The sequence below is a fragment of the Akebia trifoliata genome, chromosome 7 (genome assembly GCF_017979445.1).
Source record: "Akebia trifoliata isolate Shusen 1 chromosome 7, ASM1797944v1, whole genome shotgun sequence".
Lineage (NCBI taxonomy): Eukaryota > Viridiplantae > Streptophyta > Magnoliopsida > Ranunculales > Lardizabalaceae > Akebia > Akebia trifoliata.
The window spans coordinates 13,798,327-13,820,608 of NC_141381.1; the positions used below are offsets into that span (position 1 = coordinate 13,798,327).

Below are 22,282 nucleotides of genomic sequence, written 5' to 3' on the forward strand. Positions count from 1 at the left end.
TTGTGTTAAAGTCATCCACTCTCAGTCATGCACAAGAAATGGGTAAGATTCAGTTAATTTGACCCTTACCAATAACGTGTGAAGCATATAGGAAAAGAGTAAATAAGGATTCCACCCTTACTAAGTGTCCTTGAGCTCACCTTGTGGCATCCAAAATCATGATCCCGTGTTTCAGGGTTGTAGAGGACAAATTTTTATCAACTTTCATATTAAAAAAAAGGTTTGGTAGACGTCAATTTTCAAAACCTTGCTTAAGCTCAAAAAAATATATATTACTTTTTGTTGGGTATGAGTTTCTCCATGAAATCTAGAGGGTTTGGTGTTGGATTGCCAACGTGATAATCCATTTTAGCAAAACCGACCATCAGTAAGGTTTAAAACTAACCAAGGAAAGTGTTTTTCATTGGAAAAAACCTACTGATGCGTATACATCCAACAGATCTCTTAACAATTGAACAACTAGTAACCAATGTATAGCATAGTTTGACAAATCAGATCATGGAATCGAATCCCAACTCTGGTGCCCATTATCGGACTTGAACAGATCAAGTCAATCCCCTCCCAAATCAATTCGACAACCACATCATCATATACCTGACTTAGATTTCAAAACTAACCACTTATTCCTGTTGAAACGTGACTAATTTACGCAACAAGTCGAAGATTTATTCATTTTTTGTTACTCAAATCTAATGCCTGTATCGATATTTTCTTTTGTTCATAGGTTTAACAAGAGAGTTTGAATATCATGGGTTAGTGGGCTCAATAAAAGGTATTTTAAGGAGTGCATCAAATGCTTTTGTTTAACAAGAAAAGAGCAAACTCACACATCCATTTCCCTTAAAAATAAGATCAAGAAAGAAATGAATAATACCCTTGTAGAGAATCTAGGAAAAATATGAATAGAAGGATAAAGCAACGTCAAAATTAGATCAGTCTGTATAGCATAAATCACAATGAAATTCATTTATTCAACCCATCCATCGTCAAAGTTTACCATAACCACCTTCACGTATAGATTTGACTAAAATTAATAGACCAATCACATCACCCAGGGCAATAGAATTATTCTATCACGACTTCTCAGAACGAATGAATTGAACCAACTTTGATCTAATCTCTGGAGGAATACGAACAGGTCGATAGTTTGTGTCGAGGCAGACCGCTGTACCCTTGGCCTCCAAAATGGGCTGAACAAGACAGAAGTATAGTGAATGCCTCTCAAGTGTCACAAGAAGTCATTGAGACAAGTAATTCAAAGCTAACCTCTTGATTTGGTAGCTTGAAGATGAGGTGCTCAAAGAACAAGCGAGCAGCCGAGGAGCCAGAGATCCTAACCTTCACGACAAACCTGTCACCACTCTGGCTGTGCATGAAACATAATGAGAACAGTAAAAGACTAAAGATGAGAAATATTGTGGAATAATGGCAAGTATAGAAGATGAAGTATAGAGGAAATACTCTTAAAGGTGCAAGGAATTTGAGGGATAACTCTGATAATGCTAATGCATTGCCAGTACGAGCAACCGCATCTGGACTGATGCCAATCCACTCAAACAGTTCGTGACGACCTGATCAGTATCTCAAAGAACAACCACATTTATTGATATTTAAACAGAGAAAGCCAAAAGGAGAGGTTTGCAATGTATTAGTCCCAAGTTGATGACAAAATTAAATCACAATAGGGAAGATGGGTCATGATTTTTTTTTTTCTAAAGAAGATTTTTTATTTATTTATAAGTAAACAAAATGTATTAATTAATGAAAAGATACAACACAGACTTGATGACCCGCCGAAGATACAAGAGAAAGGAAAGCAAAGACAAACAAGAAAACACAAGCTCTCATATAGAGAAGAGCGTGTCCCATCTAAAGAGAAGAATTATTGATAGATGAAAATGATGACATTAATTTATTCTCATTGCGAAGGCATGTTGAGCAGTCTATTTCCATTTAACGTCTTTAAAATATTCAAACTTTGTCAATATAATGTTTAAACTCTAAACAAATAACCAACAAGAGGTTGATGAGATGGCCAGGTGTTTCCCCCGCTCATAGCTCATCAATATTTCATATCTGGATCAGGATAAATTGAGGGAACAATGATGAGTTCTTGGTTAATCTCGTCCCCATCACAAGGAAGAGGATCGGGAATCCAACCTCGCAATACCGAAAGTTGATCAGCTCCGAATTTCACAATTTGGATTTGATTCGGTGTTCTTGATAAATTAAAATCAAGAAAAAGAAATGGAAAAAAAGAAATAAGGAATTGAGAGAGAGATGCAAGAAATTAAAGGATAATTGCATTGAAATTGAGAGTTTCATTGAGAATTAAAGAAAACTTTACAAATTCGAGCTTTATTAATAGAGACTCTCCTCTTGTTCTTCACCATTCCTCTCTCTCTCTTTCTGTGTGTGTGTCTAAATTCTTTCTACAAATAAATTATCTTCATAAAGTATTCCTATTTTTTAAGATCTCTCCCTATTTATAGAGAAAATTTGTGAAGTGGCTCACTCTGTCTTGCAAAAAAGGTTAAGGACTTGGGTCCCTTCAAGTACTTCTTGGAGATAGAAGTGGCTCACTCTCACCGTGGTATTTCGCTATCTCAGCGCAAATACACATTGGATCTTCTTCAGGACACTAATATGCTTGGTTGTCATCTTGTTTCCTCTCCTATGGATCAGAATCATCGCCTTCATGTCGAATCTGGTGATCTATTATCTTATCCTTTTTATTAGAGACTTGTCGGCCGTCTGATTTATCTGATTAACACTAAACCAAATTTGACTTTTACGGTTAGTGTGGTCAGTCAGTTCATGCATGCTCCGTGCACTTCTCATCTTGACGTCATTTATCGTATGATTCGCTACTGGAAGTAGCGTCCTAGTCTTGAGTTGTTCTACTCGTCCACTGTTCAACTTCATTTGTCCTGCTTTACTGATGTTGATTATGCTGGTTTGATTACAGATAGGACATCAACCTCTGGTTTCTATACTTTCCATGGTGGTAACCTGATATTGTGAAAAAGTAAGAAACAGAGTGTGGTTTCCCGTTCTTTTGCTTAAGTTAAGTATTGTGCTATAGCCCTTGACACATGTAAGCTTATTTGGCTTCGATCTTTGTTGACGGAGTTGGGATTTCCTATCTCTAGTTCCTCCACATTATTTTGTGACAACAAATCTAATATCATGTTTGCTTCTGACTCTATTTTTCATGAAAGAATCAAACATATAGAAGTTGATATTCACTCTCAGGGAGAAAGTTCAATCTAGTGCCATTCAGACAGTGTTTGCATCTTCTTCAGATCAGCTTGCTGACATGCTTACGAAGTCTATTAGTCCTTCTATCACTAAATCTCATTGTCAAGCTGGGCTTAGTTGATATATTTGCCCCAGCTTGAGGGAGTATTGAAAATAATGTAGTTTCTTAGTTTTCTATTATTTCTATGTAAAGACTTTTATATCCATTCACTCATTAGTTAATATAAATATCTGCCAAACTCTCATTATGAGCCTTGACAATTATTCTTCTTTCCTTAGCAATACTTTAGTTGCAGGAAATTAAGAAACATTTGAGGAGCCTATAGAGATAAATAAGTAGCCGAGGATACGATCTACTATGACCATCTTCTTAGGTAGACAGAGAATTTAAACAAGTAATATTTGTAAATATTATTTTGGAGTGTAATGCCTTGAAAATTTCATTTCGTATCTCGAGGAATAAATTTTACGAAATTTCTTGATTATTAATCAAAGTTATGATGAGTGTTTTTTTAGTTAATTAGGTATTGTTAGTAGGTCTAACACTGTCGAGAAACATAATTTTGCGTGAACCTGATTTGATGGTCTGAGTTAGTTGACTCAAAAAGATATTTTAGAAATATATCTATATATATATATATATATAAAGAGCTAATTCATATTCATTATTGTTAAAGCTATTGAGAGAAGACAAATATAAAAATTGTTTGTTCACTGACATTTGATTTAGGTTTTGATCTAGTTAGAACGAATAAAAAGCACTCTAGTTAGTTAAAGATTCAGGACGTAGAGTTTAGAAGCTAGGAATTGAATTTAAATAGGTAGGAAACTTCTAATTTCTCCATATGAATATGTGTTTTCAGAAAATCCTTTAGAAATGGTCATATATGATTATTTTGCAACTCATGCATGTATGTGTAGGGTTTTAGATGGATTTTGATGTTTTAAATGTTTTAAATGAATTTGTCAAAGAGTTTTGGAAGCTTTTGGAGTGGAAATCAAGTTATGGAAAAGAGTTTTCTGCATGTTCGGCTAATCGAAGCTCCCTTTGGTTTCATTTCCAGAAAACGAGTAAAATGAGATTTTGTTCCTTGGCTAACTGAAGAAAAACAACATTTTTGGGAAAAAAAAAGTTGATAGCCAAGAATTTTATTAGATGAGGACAAGAAGTTCACAAAAGAAACAAGGGAAGCCGGAAACATCAAACCAAGAAAAAACATAAGAAAACCAAGCAAACAAACAAAAGTACCAACAACCACCACCCAGAACAAACACATCACAAACTAGTCACAAGATCCCATCTGAATAATAAATCTTCAAAGCAGTAACCCCTAAACTGATGAAACTACTCACACCAATAAAACAGTAAGCCCACAATGCTAAAGATGATCTCTTGCGTTGACTGCTCCTTCCCCCACTAAAGATCCACCATTACTTTCTTTCCATAAACCCCAACAGATGGCCGGGGGAATGAAATTCCAAAGAATCATCTCCTTAGAGACTAAGTTAGGATCCCTCCAACAATCGAGTAAACACCGAATCGAAAAAGGAATACACCAATGGAGGTTGAACAAAGAAAGGAAAAAAAGACCAAACCTGATAGGCTACCCCACAATGGAGAAAAAGATGATTGACCGACTCACCATCAGAATTGCAGAGAGAACAAAATTCTGCAATAACTACTACCCTCAATCTAAGATGATCAATCATGAGGAATCTATTCAAAGCCGCTACCCAAAAAAAGAAAGCAACTTTCGAAGATATGGAAGAAGACCAAACCAAAGCAACTAGAAAAGAAGACTCCTCAACAGTATCAAAAAGGTTGTAAAAAGATTTCACGCTAAAAAGACCCGATCTAGTACCAACCCACGTCCAACTATCCTCCAATTGGGTAAACGAGCCAGTAGAAGATAAAAAGCAGAGCAGGGATGAGACCTCAAGAATTTCCCAGTCATTAAAATTTCTTCTGAAGCCGAAATCCCAAGACACACCTTGACCAATATGCAAAATAAAAGCAAAGACAAGCATTCTTTTTTGACAAACAAAGCGAAGGGAATAGGAAAACTATCTTGGAGAAGGGAATTACCACACCACCTATCTTCTTAAAAAAAACTTTGTCACCAGGTTCCACCTTGAATCTGATAAACTTGTGGAAGAGAAGGCCTAACCTCTGGATGCCTTTCCATACCCCACACCCGTACGGATTATTCGAAATACTACACCACCTCCTGGGGTCTTCTCCAAAATTTTGCCTTGATAACCTTCCTCTAGAGACTCTCCTTTTCAACATCAAACCTTCATAACTGCTTACCCAATAAAGCCTGATTTGTTTGTTTCAACCTCCTAATCCTAATACCCCCATTATTTTTGGGGCGACACACGAACTTCCCATTGACCAAATAGAACTTTCGTTTTCCACTACTGTCATTCCAAAGAAAGTCTTTCAGGATTCTTTCAATTTGGTCTTCAATATTTCTAGGAGTTTTAAACAAAGACAAATAATGGATAAGAATACTGGACAAAGTGCTCTTGATCAGAGCTAGCTTCTCTCCCTTAGAGAGATACCTTGCTTTCCATAAGCCAACTCTTTTCCTAATTCTTTCAAGAACAAGATCCCAATTCCTAATCGATCTATAAGCAGCCCCAAGAAGAAAGATGAGATAAGAAGGTAGCACCCTTACCTGATACCTTAGGAAATCCGCCCAAGCCTGAATATCATCCACCTGGCCTATCCCAAATAACTTACTCTTACCCAAGTTGACTGGTAGGCCAGAAGCTACTTCAAACCAACTCAAGAGCCCACTAAGAAGACACACTTGATCAGTTGCAGCATCAAGAGATACCAAAGTGTCATCCGCAAATTGGAGATGAGTAATAAACGGTTCATTTTCTACCACTCCAAAACCCCTCAAAGGTCCCAGGTTTTTGGCTCTGGTAAACATTCTTCCTAAAGCTTCCACTACCACATTAAACAGGAAGGGAGGCAATGGATCACCTTGCCGAAGGACCCTAGTGCTCCTAAAAAACTTTGTGGCATTGCCATTAACCAACACTGAAAAGGAGGTCGAGGAGATACACTTACGAATCCAAGAAATCCATTTAAGCCCAAAACCCATACGATCCAACAAGTACAATAGATATTCCCAATTGACTTGGTCATAAGCATTCTCTATGTCCACCTTACAAACAATCCCCGGATTTCCTTCTTTGAGTCTAGAGTCAATGCTTTCATTCACAATCAACACCTCATCCAAAATTTGTCTACCTTCGATGAAGGCACCTTGCTCAAGAAAAATAATTTGGGGGACAACTACCTTGAATCTAGTGGCTAGGACCTTTGCAAGAATCCTGTAAGCTGAACTAACCAAGCTTATGGGTCTGAAGTCCTTCAGTTCGACCACCCTTTTTAGCTTAGGGATTAAGGTTAGAAACATGGAATTGGAAGAAAAAACGAGGAAGGAACACTCGAAGAAATCAGTGAAAGCAAGCATAAGATCCTCCTTAATAAAATCCCAACTAAACTAATAAAACACCATAGAGAACCCATCAGCTCCTAATGACTTGAAACACTTCATCTTAATAGAACCGAACTCAAGTTCTTCCAAAAAAGGTCTATCATCACTGGTTTCCAAATACAAACCTTGGTAGAACTCCATTATTTTCTCTTTGATACCTACCCCTTCCTCGATCAACACCCCATCGGACTGTATTTTGAAAATAAAATTTGCTCTACGATGCGAGTTAGCCACCTGATGGAAAAAATTTATGTTATTATCACCCTCTTTCAACCATCTGACCTTAACCTTTTGTTTCCAATTGATCTCTTCCAACAAGGCCACTTTTTGAAATCCGTCCCTAAGGTTCACCCTCCACCTTTTCCTCCAAGGAGAGATAACCTTCCCTTTCTTCCTTCTTATCCAGCCTAACAATATTATCCAAGATCCCATGCTTCCTCAAATTGATCCGCCCAAAAACTTCTTTATTCCAACTCTTCAACTTGTCTTTTAAGGCTTTAAGCTTCAATCTAAAATGAGCTCCTGGCCTCCCACAGACAATGAAGTATCTCCACCACTCCCCTGTCAAGCTAAAGAAACTTTCATGCTTGAGCCACATATTCTTGAAGCAAAAAGGTGTTCTTCTACTCAAATCAACCCCCCACTCCAAAAAAATTGGTGTATGACCTGTGACTGGGTTAGGCAAAATAGTCTAGATAACAATGCCGAAAATTTCTTCCCAACTAGAGTAATTCAAAAATCTATCCAAACACGAAAGATCGGTTGGAGATTGGTTATTAGACCAAGTGAAGCTTTTGCCCCCAAGAGGAAGGTCCAACAACTTATTTTTGGACATAAAACGGTCGAAACTCCTTAAGACTTGCAACCTTTACACCCCTCCAAGTTTCACATGCAGGAACCTAGTCGAGTTAAAATACCCTCCAACACACCAAGGTTTGTCCCAATACCAGCGAGCCTCTTCCAACTCCTTCAGAATTGGTCCCTCTCCCACCCTTTGTTAGAGCCATATACACCAGTAAAAGCCCACAAGATATCAAACCCCTGGCAAGAGCACAGGACCGAGATAGAAAATACACCAACCAGATTATCAACCATACTCAACACCTGAATCCCCAATCGCTGGGAGGGCGCACCACTTAACAAAGGAGCCAGTCCAAAGATCAGAAACTAACATATTAGAAACAACCTACACTTTGGTTTCCTGTAAAACCACCAAGTGGGGACTACACTTTGGCGTACGAGGGATGCAAAACAACCTTCACTTTATTGTGCATGAAGGCGCGGGTGTTGGCTTTCCCACTGTATCTAAAATCCTTGTCATGGAGCCAAGGACAGCCTAAAAGTATGTGGCAAGTGCACATAGGGACAATGTCGCTTAAAATGTGATCTGTATAGGTACCTATGTTGAATGCAAAGTTGCATTGTTGAGTGACTTGCTTGCAGTATTCATCATCAACCCAACATATTGAATAAAGTTTAGAGTGTGGAGTTTTGGGCATCGTGAGAGCTTCTACCATATGCAACGAGATAATGTTCTCGCTATACCCACTATCAATGATCAACTGGCACAACTTATCTTGAACTTTGCAAGTGGTGCGGAACAAACAATGCCCTGTGAAATGATCAACATGTTGGATGGAAAGAAGATTGCAAATTACGCAAGAAAGATGTTCTCCATCTTCATCATATCCATATGCATCATAAACCTCAATTCCATTGTTATCCCCAACATTATCAACATCATCCCAATATTCACATTCGGCCTGTGCAACTAGGGCTTGTCAACTATAGCACACCTCAGAAGTGTGACCAGGTTTGCCACATTTTAAGCACTTGTTTAGCTTGGAGTGTGGATAACGTTTGGTCGGTTTAGTTTTAGAAGGGGGCGGTTTGATTGGGGTAAGATCGGGTGGAATTAATGTTGATTTGGGGTCGGAATGAAGGTTTAGGCTGATTAGGAGGAGGAGGTAGAGGATGGGAGGTGGAGACGTGTGTAGATGGCTCATGTTGGGGCTGATTTCGAGGTGGATAAGTGTCGTAAGAGGGAGGGGAAGGTTGATGGTAATTGGTTCGACGATTATTATTGTAGGAAGGCTTAGAAAAGGACTTGGGTTTGGTCATGAAAGACTCTACCTTCAGTGCGTTGTTGATGGCGGCATAAAGAGAAGTATATTGGTGAGTAGCCAATTTCTTTTGAATAGTTCTATTAAGTCCATTTAGAAAACAGCCAATAGTTTGGTCTTCATTCTCATGCAACTCATTCCTTGAAAGAAGTCGGGAGAATTCTTCTACATACTCTTGAACACTTTGAGAGCCTTGCCTACAATTTTGTAGGTTAATAAAGAGGGTTTTGATGTAACTGGGGGTAAATACCTTTGCTTCAGCAATTGTTTTATGGCTGGCCATTATTGCAGTTGCCTAAAACCTTGACGTAGTCAATCCCGTTGGAGATGATCCCACCAAGATGATGCTGCCCCAATTAGCTTAAAAGCCACAAGTTTGACCTCTTTGTCCTCCGAAATTTCCATGTAATCGAAGAACCTTTCAACATTGGAGATCAAATCAAGAAAATCTTCAATGTGCAAGAGCCCATTGAAAGTAGGAATGTCCGCCTTAAGCCTATATTCAAAAGGCCTCTCTTGTTGTCCAGTGTTGTGAGGATGTGGGGGTGGATTATGCATGAACATGTGTTTAGCCTCCTCAAAATCGTGGAAAGACTGATTTGTGGATAGGGGATAATGGTCTCGTCTTGCATTAGGATCACGATATGGGGGTAGGTGAGTATGGGGAGGATTAGGGGAAAGTCTATCATGGTCAAGATAGGGATGTTTAATGGGGGGAGGTATAGTATAAGGATCCAATTCATCTATGTAATCCATATACGGGGCTGTTATGGTCCTTGCGTAAACATGTTGTGAGCGCTGATATGTGGTTGTTGGAGGGTGAAGGATTTGACTTTGAGGGTATAAGAATGATGCGGTATGCCTAAAAAGTGAAGGGAGGGTGGTATGAGGTGTGGGGAGTGGTGTGGTTTGGGCAAAACCAAAATTATGGGTAAGGTTATAGTTTTGAGGGAATTCGGCCTCTCTAGAAGAGTTTCTAGGAGCTGAATTATGAGGGGAATTGAGGGAGGGATGGTGGGAATCCTTTGGGTCTTCATCTCCAAAAGTTTTCTTACCTTTCTCCTTCTCAATGGTGTTGAGAACCATGCCTTGAATACAGGATTCCAACATAGCCATAATTTTGTTGGTGATTCTTTCTTCAAACTTCTCCAATTTGGCTTCCAATTGAGCTTTTAGATAAGATTTTATGACAAAATCACCTTCACCAACCATTTTTTGTGGATCGTAGCAAGAGCTCTGATACCACTTGACGTAGTGGAAGCGTGTGAATCAATAAATTCAATTGATAAACAAGTAATACCTTGAAAGAAAATAAAGCATATAACTAAAAAGTAATTAAAAGCAAAAAGATAATTGAATTGATTAATTATTTCTTGTTAATTTTCGGATTTGGAACTCCTTATATAAATAATTTCATCATAACAACTTAAAATCCTACTAAAATACCAAAAATTAACATTCCTAACCTATCTATAACATAATACTAACTTTCTAAACCTATTAGAACTCAAATTGGACACTTTTAAATACTTCTAATTATAGCCTATATAATAAAAAATGAATTTAAAACAAATTAGAAACTAATAAGGAATGGTACTCCTAAAGTTACTACAAAATGGAATTCCTAATAGAACTAGAAAATAGAAACAAATCCTAATAGAATTAGGAAACTACTGAGGATTGTAGATGTCCTACATCAACAATAGAGAAAGAACTTCGCATCTGAGAAGAACCAGAAGTCCCACCCTTTAGCTACTTACATCTTCTAAATTGCCTCAGCTCATCTTGCAAAGGGAATAATTGGACCACAAGCAAGCGGAAGAAACGAAACGAAACGAGAGAAACACTGAGACCAAAGCCAACACAACACTGCAAGATCAACTGAAAACAAAGAAGTAGAAATCGAGGACCAACATAAAGAAACTCGAGGGAAATTGGAAGAAAGTAAAAGGGAAGTGAGAGAAAGCCGAGGGAACCTCAAAAGATCTTTGACATTAACACCAACCGTAGCTCCAGTACCAAGGAAGCTAATCAAAAGAGAACCAAAGGGGAAAAGAGAGCTAATGGTATGCATCAAAATAAAAAAGTTAATAGCTTCGCATTGCACGACAACTCCCTTATAGGACTTGCCCTTCCCACTATCAACAACTGCTACTGGCTAAAAGTGAATAGGATGAACGAAACTGGAGCCCAAAACACCCTGAGTAACTAAAGGATGATCAAGACCTATTGGGCCTAGAGGCCCAAGAAGATCTGGAAGGCCCCAGCAAGACAGTAATACCAGCAAGCCTTGGACCTAAAAAGCTGATATCTGCCGAAATCGATATAGATCCCTCTATCCTGTTCTGCCCCATTACAACAAGATCGTAACAAGCAGCATTGGTCCAATGAGCTTCTTGGCCCACATGGCTCATATTTCTACACGAGCTCAGCCCAACCTCATAATCAAAACTTCTGCCAATTTTTGGAAACATTTCCAATTCCAGCTCACTGACAAAACCCTTAGAAAAAACCTTATTTTGTCTTTTGAAGCTCAATCTTTTTCCTTTTAGCCACCGTTAGGTCGATAAAGTGTTTTGTACATCTCAAGGTTAAAAGTTTCCTCAAGGAAAAGTAATGTTTGCACTTACTTATACCGTGAGAGTTGAGATGTGCCAACGCCAAAAGCGAGTCAATCTTGTCCTCTGAGTTAACACTACACAACGAATCAACTACGAATGATCCTGAGAAATTCGACGATGCATCAAGAGCTTAGATCAAATCACACGAATACCGAGGCTCTACCAGTGCATCATTACACAAAATTACTCCAACTCTTTCTTCTAGATCCAAACAGCTCCAGTCGACTTGTCCTTTTTCTATCACTTCCTTCACCCGAAAGGAAAGGCTATCTCTGACGCCACCCCGTAATCCAGGTTACTGTAAGGATCACCAACTTTTCCTTTTCCTTTACCGGCAACATCCAACAACATCGACTCTGAATCACCAGTCATCTTCTTCAGTGAAGATACACAAACCAAGTTCTGACAAGCTCCTCCAAACCCCGTCTAGCCTAAAGGCCAATTTATTTCGGTTGCGGGAAGCATCTCATAAACGTTTTCTTTCGAAGAACTTCCCATCTCCGATGAAGCTCCCCCGGGGATACCATCCTCACAGGGATCTTTAAGGAGTTATTACCACAAAATAGCCCAAGGGATGTTTTTTTCACTCGCACCCACTTGCATTCTTGTCAAACAAAAGGATTTCCTGAAATTTGTATCCTCAGTCATCTGGAACAGGCCTCCCAAAGGCTTGCACAAGAAAAAAGCTTTAGGTGTCCACTGATGCAAAGGTATTCCCAAAAGATCAATCCAAGTAGGGCCTTTGAGCAGAACTTGAGATGAACAATTGACACAAGCAAACCAACTACTAAAACGAAGCACATGGACTCCAACTTGCACAGATCCAAGTGAGAATAAAAGCTTATGCTCTTCTCTCAAGGGGGTCAAAAAAATTTGTGTAGGACTCAACGGTAAGAGAACAACATTGAGAAAGCCAAGCTTGGAGAACACTTCTTGAGCAGCCACCCAATTCAGCAGATCAAACGAGACTTCGCACACTTAGGCATTTGGCCAAAAGCCAAACCCGGAAAAAGGAATCGTCATCATAGGAGGGGAAGCCCTTGATAACACCTTAACGTCAACAACTAAAGGTGGCTTTGAGTCTTCGAATCCTAGAGGCTTCCAGGTCTCAGCAACAGACGTAGCTGCTTGAACTTAAGAGTCAATCATTTTTTCCCTCTCCGAGGGCACAAGAGCTACCTGAGCTCCTCCTTTAAAACTCAGATTCACTAAAAAAGCATTGTCAGTCTTCGCCAAGGTCTCTGCAAAGAACAACCACCCTTCAAATTTCTTGCATTTAGGAATTTGCAACGAAGGCGAACTCTACCATCATCAAACTTAATAATTTTCAAAAACCTTCCGAATCTATTAGAGGCTCTCTCCACTATCTCCATTCCCAACAAAGATGTGGACTTACTCCATAGAGATTTTTCCTTGGGTTTTGACAGAGCATCAACGAAAAACAATCTCAACCAGGCTACATCTTTGATGGTAAAAGTCAACGACGAAGACCCCTTATTCTTTTCTTCAATACGAACTGATCTTAGATTATTAACCTAAACCCTCTTATAACTATAACTCTTGGATTCGATCCTAGCAGAAAAAAATTACCTTGCTCCATCGCAACCTTCCTTGAAAACTAACCCGACAAATCATTCTCCCTCATCGACGTACTCATCGAATTGGGGACTAAAAAAAAGTGTAATTCCTTGGGTTTTGAAAGAACATCAATGAAGAACGATCTTAATCAGGCTACATACCTCCTCATTGTTTCTATTCAATGCTCATATTTAATCCATTGAAGCTCCTCACCCCATGCCTCCAATTTTTGAAAATTTATTTTTTACTATAAAACTTCAAAATTCTCTTTCAAAATGTTTTAAATTGTAGATGTAACTATAATGTATTACGAAATGACTTGTAGAAATCATTTGATTTGGTTTTTTAGTAGGTGGGCATTGAGGATGCACAATAGAGATTGAAATGGAGATAGACTTTCCAATGTAATGTGTAGTACATGAGTGACCATGAGTTATTTATACTCGTGTTGGTGCAAGGGATGCTATATATACTCGTGTTGGCGTGAGAGATGCTATTTATACTAGTGTTGGTGTGAGGAATGTTATTTATACTCATGTTGGCACGATGGATGTTATTTATACTCGTGCTCACACAAGGGATTTATTTACTCCGTGTTGATAAGGGAAATGGGTAATGGATGTTTTATTTAGTTTATTTCACATTTCTGGGATCATATCGATTTGAAAAAGAAAAATATGGATTCATGTCTCAGGGATAAAAAGGGAGGTTTTTGTGACTTAAAAGAAATATAATATAGATTTTCAATTATTTATATGTAAATACGATCCAGCAAAGAGTTTGAGAAAGCCTATAAAGATTAGTTTGTTGATCTAGAGTGGTAAGCTAGTCTTGAATAACAATTGAGGTGTCCATACTCCTTGGTAGTATGAAATGCCTTGGAGAATAGCATCACACCTAAAATTCGAGATGTTTTTTACTATCTTTGATAGAGAACTTGGTTGTAAAGAGAGAGCTATGGGGCGAGTATAGATGAAATCAATGAGTTCTCACATACGCATGACTCTTGAAGTTCGTTAATACTCCTACTGTTACACTATTAGCTGGATGTTAATGAGTTTAAATGCGCGGTTATCTATTTACTTAGATTGTTTATGTTGAAATTAATTAGCATCTGCTTAATTGTCGATTTAAATGTTGAAATTGCATATATTCCAATGGATTAATTATTTTCCCTGCATCCTTAACTATATGTTGAAATTTACCTTTCCTACTAGGTAACTTCCCTATTACTCACCCTACTCAATTTCAAGAAGTTTCAGTGATCAATGATTAACTTTAGGATTGTTGCAATTCGGGATCAGTAGGTTTGTGTGTTGTGAGCGTTAGTAGATAGAGTACGTGGTTTATGTTAAGAGAGCAGGTTAGTACATTATTGGCAGTAAATGCCAATATTTTCTTTCTATTATATAGAAATAAAGGGAGTTGTGAAAGAGGATTGTTGTTTTTGTTTAAATACTGTATTTAGTTATGCTTCCACTATAATATTTGATATCATTGTCTGAAATTGTTGAGTTATATACGCTTATAACTGTATGAGAAATATCGCACAACTCGAGATTCTAACACTTTCATAAGGATGCGTGTTAGGATTTTGAAGCGTGACATGGAGACTCAGACTTGTAGCCAAATTTTGGGACTATAATATTTTGAAGATCTAGCTATCTAGTTTCCACTGCATGTATATAATTAGGATTTTGTTTGATGATTATATTATTAAATCTATTTGAGGTAATGTTGCACCTCTTCAAGATTGACCTTAATCCTTCGAGCATGACATTAGTTAAACATGAAATTACTTTCATAAAATTTTAAACAAAATATATCTACAACTACAAGTTGGAAACCAAACTTCTACTTAGGTTCCAAAATTTCTTTTGAGTGTTCTTACTCCTAGAGCTCCCCAAGATTCCTTGATCTTTCACTCAATACTTCTACAAACTTTCCTCTTTGATGAATAATGCAAAGGTGTGACTAACTTATGGTATGAATTTCTAGGCTAGATATTGGCAAATTCCTTAGGAAATGGAGATTGAGTTTTGCCAGAGGAAATGTGAGAGAAATGAAGAATTTACTTTTGGTGTATGGCATAAAGAACTAAGGTTAAGTAGATCATAGTTAACTAACTAAGGTTTATGGTTTCATATTATGCAAAGGGTTGAGATTGCCACATGGTAACATAGGTGAGTCATGGGCCTGTACATGTCATGGGAGTCTTCATTTGGCAACACCAAACTCTTGATTGGCTTAGGTGATATTACATGGAAGTTGACACTTGGCAACATCTAAGGCTTGTCTTTCTAGATGATATGCTACCACTAATGGTTATCATAGTTGTGTTTAACATGGTTAACTAACCATGGTGTTGCATGAGAATGGGTTGCCACTTGGCTTCCCAAAGACTAGCCCCATGATGTGACCAACTATTGACTTACTCCTTGACTTGACTTTAGGCTAATTTGATTGACTTGGTCAACACTTGCGACCTACCGATCAAAGTTGATATTGATGATTTCAGCGTGTGAATAGTCTATTCTTAATAATTTTTTGAGCTTTATCTAATGGAATGACTCAATTTCTCAAATCAATTTTCTGAGAAATCCCGATTTCTACAGCTAAACTGTATTAATGATCCATTCGTCGACTTTTTGTCCGACTACTGATTTAGGTGTGCTTATAATTTAAGCTAAGTTTTTCAAAGCTTTTGAGATCAATAACGATATTTATTTTTACTAAAACAATTTTTGAAATCAGAATTTATTAAAAATAAAATCCAAAGAAGATGAAGTAATTCCTCGTGATTCGTGATAATCGTTTGATTCACCACAGGACACCCCTTTCATTATGTCATTGTAAGGACTTTAAAAAGACAACAGACCAAATAGGTAAGGCTATCCTGGAAGGAACTTTAGGGCTCCAGATGACTGTTTGGAAAGGAGCTTGAAACACATTGAGATCAAAGATTTATAAAAGGATTTGACAGAAAACTTCCCATCCTTTCTAATATGCAAACCCTAGTGTCCCCACCATAAGCTCAATCTGAATATGAGAAACAAAATCAATTAAACTGAAAACTTCTTGAAACCACCCATCGTTAAAGTCTTTTCTAAAACCCAAGAACCAAAGCCCCAAAATATATGATCTCCAGAATGAAGCATGAACAACAAGATTCTCTTTCTTTGAGTTAAAAAGAACAAATTTATTTTTAGCTCTAATGGGAAGAATTCCACACCAGTGATCTTCCCAAAATCTAACACTAGTGTGTATATTCTTAAAGGAAAAGTTGATTGTGATACAAGTTTAGCATTGTTTTTCTTTTACGACAAGTGTGTTGTCCAGCATTGTGGAATATCACAACGTAAATTGACAGTGGCTTGCATTTTTTTATTTTTGATAAGCAAAGGTACTTTATTGAAGAAGCAGTCAAGAAGACCAGCTGATTTTAGAAGAAAAAGAAAAAACAATAAACACAAAAGCTTCAACACAAGGTAACTACAGAAAAACAATCTGACAAACTCAATCCCATTTAATCAGAAAATCTTCAAAGAAAATCCTCCTAAACTTTTTAAACATCTTACACCAAAAAAAAAAGCTGCTAAGAATCGACAGCACCAAGGACTGCCCTGACATGCATTCCCCATCAAATACCCGCCTATTGTGCTCCTTCCAAATGCCCCAGCAAATAGGAAACTATGCAGTGCTCCAAATCAGCCTCTTAGAATCCTTGAACAATAAGCCCCACCCAGTCGAACAAGTGTTCAGGGATCGAAATATATTAGTGAAAAAGCTAGAAATAGAACCAATCTCTGGATTTGTCACCTTTGGCATCGAACAGATCAACTGAGTTAACTCAAATCTTTGTCGGATGATCCAGTCAAAAACCTAATTATGTTAAGTCTACACTAAGACTTGTATGGTTGATTACTTTGATAACTCTATTCCAAGTTAAGGCTAAGCCACATTCAAGTTATTCTCACAATGGCTTCCAATAGACTGGTCACTTGAAAAGTTCTTTACTACACAAAGAACTAGAGTAAAAGTAAAATTGACCGCTCCATCATGTTTTCTCGATAGGGGTAGGACTATGTTTTCCCTGTTGATGAAGTATGTTTATGGACTCAAATCAATTTGCTTTTGCTTTGTTTAAAGAATTTAGTAGTAGAATGTAGAATAAAGTTTTTTTTTTTTTGGTAAGTGATGTAGAATCGAGATTCAGTTAAGCAATATAATTCACTCTTTAGCTCTCCCTATGCAAGCATTAGGCTTGCATTAATGGTCCTAATCCGGGAGGGAGGAAGGATACTTCCAGTTGACTTGTGTAAAATAGTCAAACCTTTGGCTGTCAATCCAAATAGATGGTATAAGGAAAAGATAATGCCACAAATATATTTGATTGTCGATCCAAACATACACACACACTTACACTTATACATACATACATACATACTATATATGTATATATATCAAACTGGAAAATTCTACCATAAGTCGGGTGAAGTAGTAAAGGCTTACCATGTTGGCAATAACTTGCATAGACAGCATTGTTTACAACACCATACTGATCTAGTTCATAATCCCGGACTTTAAGCTCTACGTGAAAAAAATCATCCATTCTGAAATGTAAGAAAAGAAGAGTCACACATTTAATTGTCAAAGTTAACTCAATAAACAATATAATTCTCATTTTTCAGTGAGCTAGATGTGCCAATGGATCAGGATCAAGTATTTACTGAGACCCAAGGCTGAACTAGTAATTGTATCTGGGTCAGATCAATCAGGTATTATATCGGAACCTGATAAATATTTCTTAAAAATTCTTTCATAAGACCCAAAGAATTTTATTGTAAAACAAATCCAGTAGGCACCTGAACTCTTAAGTTCCTAATTATATAATGAAATTAGTGGAAACAAAATTAGGAATCCAATAAATATTTAACAAAAAATGAAAAAAATAAATAATGAAGTATTTAATTCATCTGTGAAAATTAAGGACCAAATATACATTTAAAGTACAAAATGGGTAACAAGTAAAACCATCTAATCCACCACATTTGCCCCAGACTGACTGTTGGGACTCCGACCGTCCTCCACAAGCGGCAGGCCAATCCTACAACCCAACATATTATATAGTGAATATTATTTTAAATTTGAATCTATTTTGAAGTTGTAACTCTCAAAGACTTTAGGAGTCTTTGAACATCAGTAGGTAAATCAAATAAGAGAAAATATAGGAAGCAGTTGGTTGTAGATGTATAAATAAGTTGGATGTATTTGAAAAGGTTGAGTTTTTTAATGGTAAAAATTACTGGAGAAGAACCAATCTTGAATCTGGTCATTTGATTTATTGTTGCCAAACCATTGAGATACCTACGAAATCCCAACATTTAGTATCAAAGCCGCCAATCTGAAGGAACCAACGGGTGAGTTGGCTCTGACATGTAAAGAGCTTGATCAAGCTCTACTGTGAGCACGGGACTGTCCAAGGTGAGCAAGAATGCAACCTGGATGAGTTACAAGTTTCCATCTAAGAAACTCAAGCTTCTATGGTGGTCACTAAAAAAAAATATTAGGTGTAGCAGCAATGTTGTAAGACCTTCAGAAGGGAAAACATGGAGATCAAGATACCAAGATACATCACATGATAAAGAAGCCCAAAATGAAATGCCACAGTCTAATAGATATAAGGAAATTAGTAACAGCCAAGCATCAAATGTGCACATATCAACAACAACCACCAAAATTGGATTTGCCAAGATTTGATGGAAATGATATGGCAGCATATATATATATACACCGACGATCAATGCCAAAAATTCCACTGCTTACGCAATGAACAAATGATTGACCATTGCTTCTATTTATTTGGTGGGGATGGGGTCAACTCACACAAGTTCTATGTGTTCGGTTTATTGACTGAGGTGATTCAAGTGGAGCTCTATTGTCAAAACCATCAATCTGTAAATAACAATCTCAATTTGAGACACTATAAAATCGGACAAGTCAACTGCCAGAGTCATACTTGGTAAGTACTTTTTTCTTAGGACTAAATGAAGAAGCTAGAGTTGGAGTGCAGATGTATCGACTTGACGACATTGAACAAGCTTTCACCATTGCATTAATTAAAAAAGAAAGAGTTTTTGTGGCTCATTGGACAAATCATCCTCTTCCATTCAAAACTGTCTTTTTCATCCATCTATTCGCCACTGAAAGAAGGCCCCCCAATAACGCGACTCACACCGATTGAGACGAATAAACGGAGGAAGAAAGGACTTGCTTCAATTGTGATGAAAAGTATGTTATGACGTGGACATATTCTGTTTTAGGAGATGTGTTTGTTTCAGGAGATGTGTTTGTTTCAGGAAATAATAATAAGTTGTTGCTTAGTCAATGAGCTATTAGGATCAAGAGTTATCTTGTAATCTGGGTTGGTAGGGTTGAGAGATCTTGTAAGCCTTGTAAAAGGCCACCATGGGTGAGGAGTCCATCATCTCAGATTTGAATAATCAAAGTTTTTTAGAAGTTTTCCCCCTAGATGTGGGAGTTTGCTTAACTATCTTGTTCTCTTCTTCTTGGCCTAGTTTATTAATTGGTATCAGAGCAATGCTCCTGCCTGTTAACAAACCAGATCACAAGAAGCTAAGTGCACGTATGAGGCAATTAAACGCCTGAGTTTCGCTCAAACAAGCAAGTTGCAGCTTTGAAGGAGTTATCACAACTTGTATCAGCAACAAACCTCAAATATGACCAGATTGCTAGTCATTTGGGTGATGGAGAACGTGGCAAGATCCCAAGCCATAACGGACTGAGACACCATGCCAGTAGAGATCTCAACCTCTTAGAATAGAAGAGTCCACACAATCTAGAATCATATAACCTAGGGTTGAAGATGTTAGAGAATCTGACTTTGAACCTAAAAAGAGTAAAAGGGCATAGATAGCAAAGAATTTTGGGTCAGACTTTCATGTCTTCACTTTAGAAGGAGATCCTTCTTCAGAAGAAGAAGCTTTATTATCTTCAGATGCAGATTTCTAGAAAGAGACTATCTCTAATGAGATGGAATCTCTAATGTCTAATATAAGACATGGACATTAGTGGATTTGCCTCTAGGGTGTAAATGGGTTTCACAGAAAAAACTTAAACTAGATGGGTAAATTGACAAATACAAAGCTAAGTTAATAGCTAAAGGTTTTAGACAAAGAGAGAATATAAATACTTTTGATATTTATTCTTCAGTCTCTAGGATTACATCCATTAGAATTTTGATTGTAATAGCAGCAATTAACAATTTAGTTATATATCAAATTGATGTTAAGACAACGTTTCTGAATGGAGATTTAGAAGAAGAAATTTGCATGGATCAACCCGAAGGGTTTAAGACACCTAGTCAAGAACATAGAGTATGTAAATTGATCAAGTCATTGTATGGCCTAATATATTTACTAGTCATTTACATTACATTAATTAAGGTATTAAAAATGAATTAGCCGTTTAAGCTTCTAATTTCTATGTATACGATCCAAGATCATAAGGGAAAGTATCGTCTTCTTCTACGAATGATCTTCTCCTCTTTTTATACCTTATATGCTGAGATTTATTCTAAGTTTTTGCTTGTCTGTTTCATTTTTCATAAAAATAATGTGGGCAAAGAATTTGGTTGTGAGTTTGGTTGATCGATTCTTATCTAAGGTGCAGTAGACAGAAGAAATTTAATTGATATTGAGCAGTTGTATCCTGGGGGCGTCGTGCCTGCACTTTGAACGCCTTAAAAGAGCTATTTTCATCTTGCAGGTCAGATCACAGAATTACAAAGTTTCTGATTTATTCTCAAGGAAGCGAATCAGGTAATATCGACAGTAATTAGAATTATTTATAGTAATATTTCAACTGATCGACAACACAACGAAGCAATGGGTAACGAAAGCCCCCATGAATTAAACCCAAAGAATAACAAATACAGAAAAAAAAAAAAAACGATAAAAAACGAAGAGTTATTAGCATAATTACCCTTTCCCTCCTCCTAGTCCTCCTGCTGGAAGATCAAATGCCTGCGCACTAGTATTATTACTACTACTACTTCCTCTCACTCGAGGACTACAGGGAACACGTGGCGAGAGAAGCTGATACCCATTGTTGTTGAACTTGAAGGCGGACGGCCGAGAAAAGGGGACAAATATTGCAATTGGTTTTGGACACGTCGCCTTACCTCGTGAAAGTGAACAAGTCACGTGACCTAAGGATACGAGAGCCTCCAACGGCAGTAGCATCTCTGTTAAGTTTCTTCGACGTGGGTGGAATTGAGATGTTAGGGACAGACAACTACTGTCTGCTACTGCTACTGCTACTAGGGTTTTCTTTGGTTGGGGAGTTTTATTTTTTATTTTTGGTGGATAGGCGTGAATATCCACCAAGTTTTTTAACGGCTCTTTGTTTGTTTGTTTGTTTGTTTGCCTGCCTGCCTGCAATTTCTTCTCCTCGACTGTGAGTTATAGTTGCAAGAAAGTTTCGTGAATTAATTGGGCATTGTATAATAATGTATTTTTGTTTAGCTTTAGCGGCTAAATAATGGTTTTTAATCATTTAAAAAATCTAAAAAATTCTTAAAAAATTCAGAAATAATTCCTATAAAAAATGAATTCAAAAAAATATATAATTAAAAAAAAATTGATTTGAGAGTGAAAGAATTGGGAGTTGAGGCTTTAACTCAATTGTATCGGTTAACTCGGATGAGATTTTCAAAATCTCATCCGATACGTCTCGTTTAACTCGTGAGTTAAACCATTATTGCACTGTCTCATTCGTATCGCTTGAGATAATCGAAAATATCGTTCAAGACGACTTGCTATCTCACGATACGCGGTCGTCTCATAACACGTTGTGAGTTGGTCTCGTTGGGCTCTGATACCGAGTTAACTTGGGCGATACGTCTCGGTCTCGGACGAGTTTAAAAATCATGCCTAAACCTTATTTCTCACATAGCTCATGATTGAATGTCCTAACCATTCGAACTCATCATTTTCATCCTAAATTGAATTTTTCATATCTTAATCAAGTTTCGAAGATTCCATTCCGTTAGAAAGGATTTAATAAATAATGAGAAGTTATTTTCAAGGATTTTTTCAAACATTTTGAAGATATATATATATATATAAGCTAGGATTTTTTCACCTTTTTTTTTCTTAGTTTT

The 22,282-nt window shown here is 37.3% G+C and overlaps 1 protein-coding gene across 2 annotated transcripts; it reads right to left on the minus strand.

Annotated features, from left to right (window-relative positions):
- Positions 1–911: 911 nt before the first annotated feature.
- Positions 912–21,577, minus strand: LOC147398251 (acyl-acyl carrier protein thioesterase TE3, chloroplastic-like). Of its 2 annotated transcripts, XM_086447408.1 has the most exons (5): positions 21,103–21,566; positions 17,611–17,711; positions 1,462–1,571; positions 1,267–1,362; positions 912–1,190 (listed from the first exon to the last, which is right to left on the minus strand). In XM_086447408.1, exons 1-5 carry the CDS (start codon positions 21,360–21,362, stop codon positions 1,074–1,076), a joined length of 684 nt encoding a protein of 227 aa, XP_086303534.1. In that variant the 5' UTR covers positions 21,363–21,566; the 3' UTR covers positions 912–1,073. The 2 variants fall into 2 exon arrangements, with proteins under 2 accessions (XP_086303534.1, XP_086303533.1); XM_086447407.1 differs by having other exon boundaries at positions 1,267–1,571; positions 21,103–21,577.
- Positions 21,578–22,282: the final 705 nt, after the last annotated feature.

Bases quoted from the DNA above. Each gene is read 5' to 3' on its own strand.
- LOC147398251 (XM_086447407.1), bottom strand. From the start codon at position 21,362: ATGCTACTGCCGTTGGAGGCTCTCGTATCCTTAGGTCACGTGACTTGT. The intron at 1,572-17,610 runs GTAAGCCTTTAC...GATACTGATCAG, and splicing joins TGCAAGTTATTGCCAACATG to GTCGTCACGAACTGTTTGAG. The intron at 1,191-1,266 runs GTTAGCTTTGAA...TGTCTTGTTCAG, and splicing joins TCAAGCTACCAAATCAAGAG to CCCATTTTGGAGGCCAAGGG.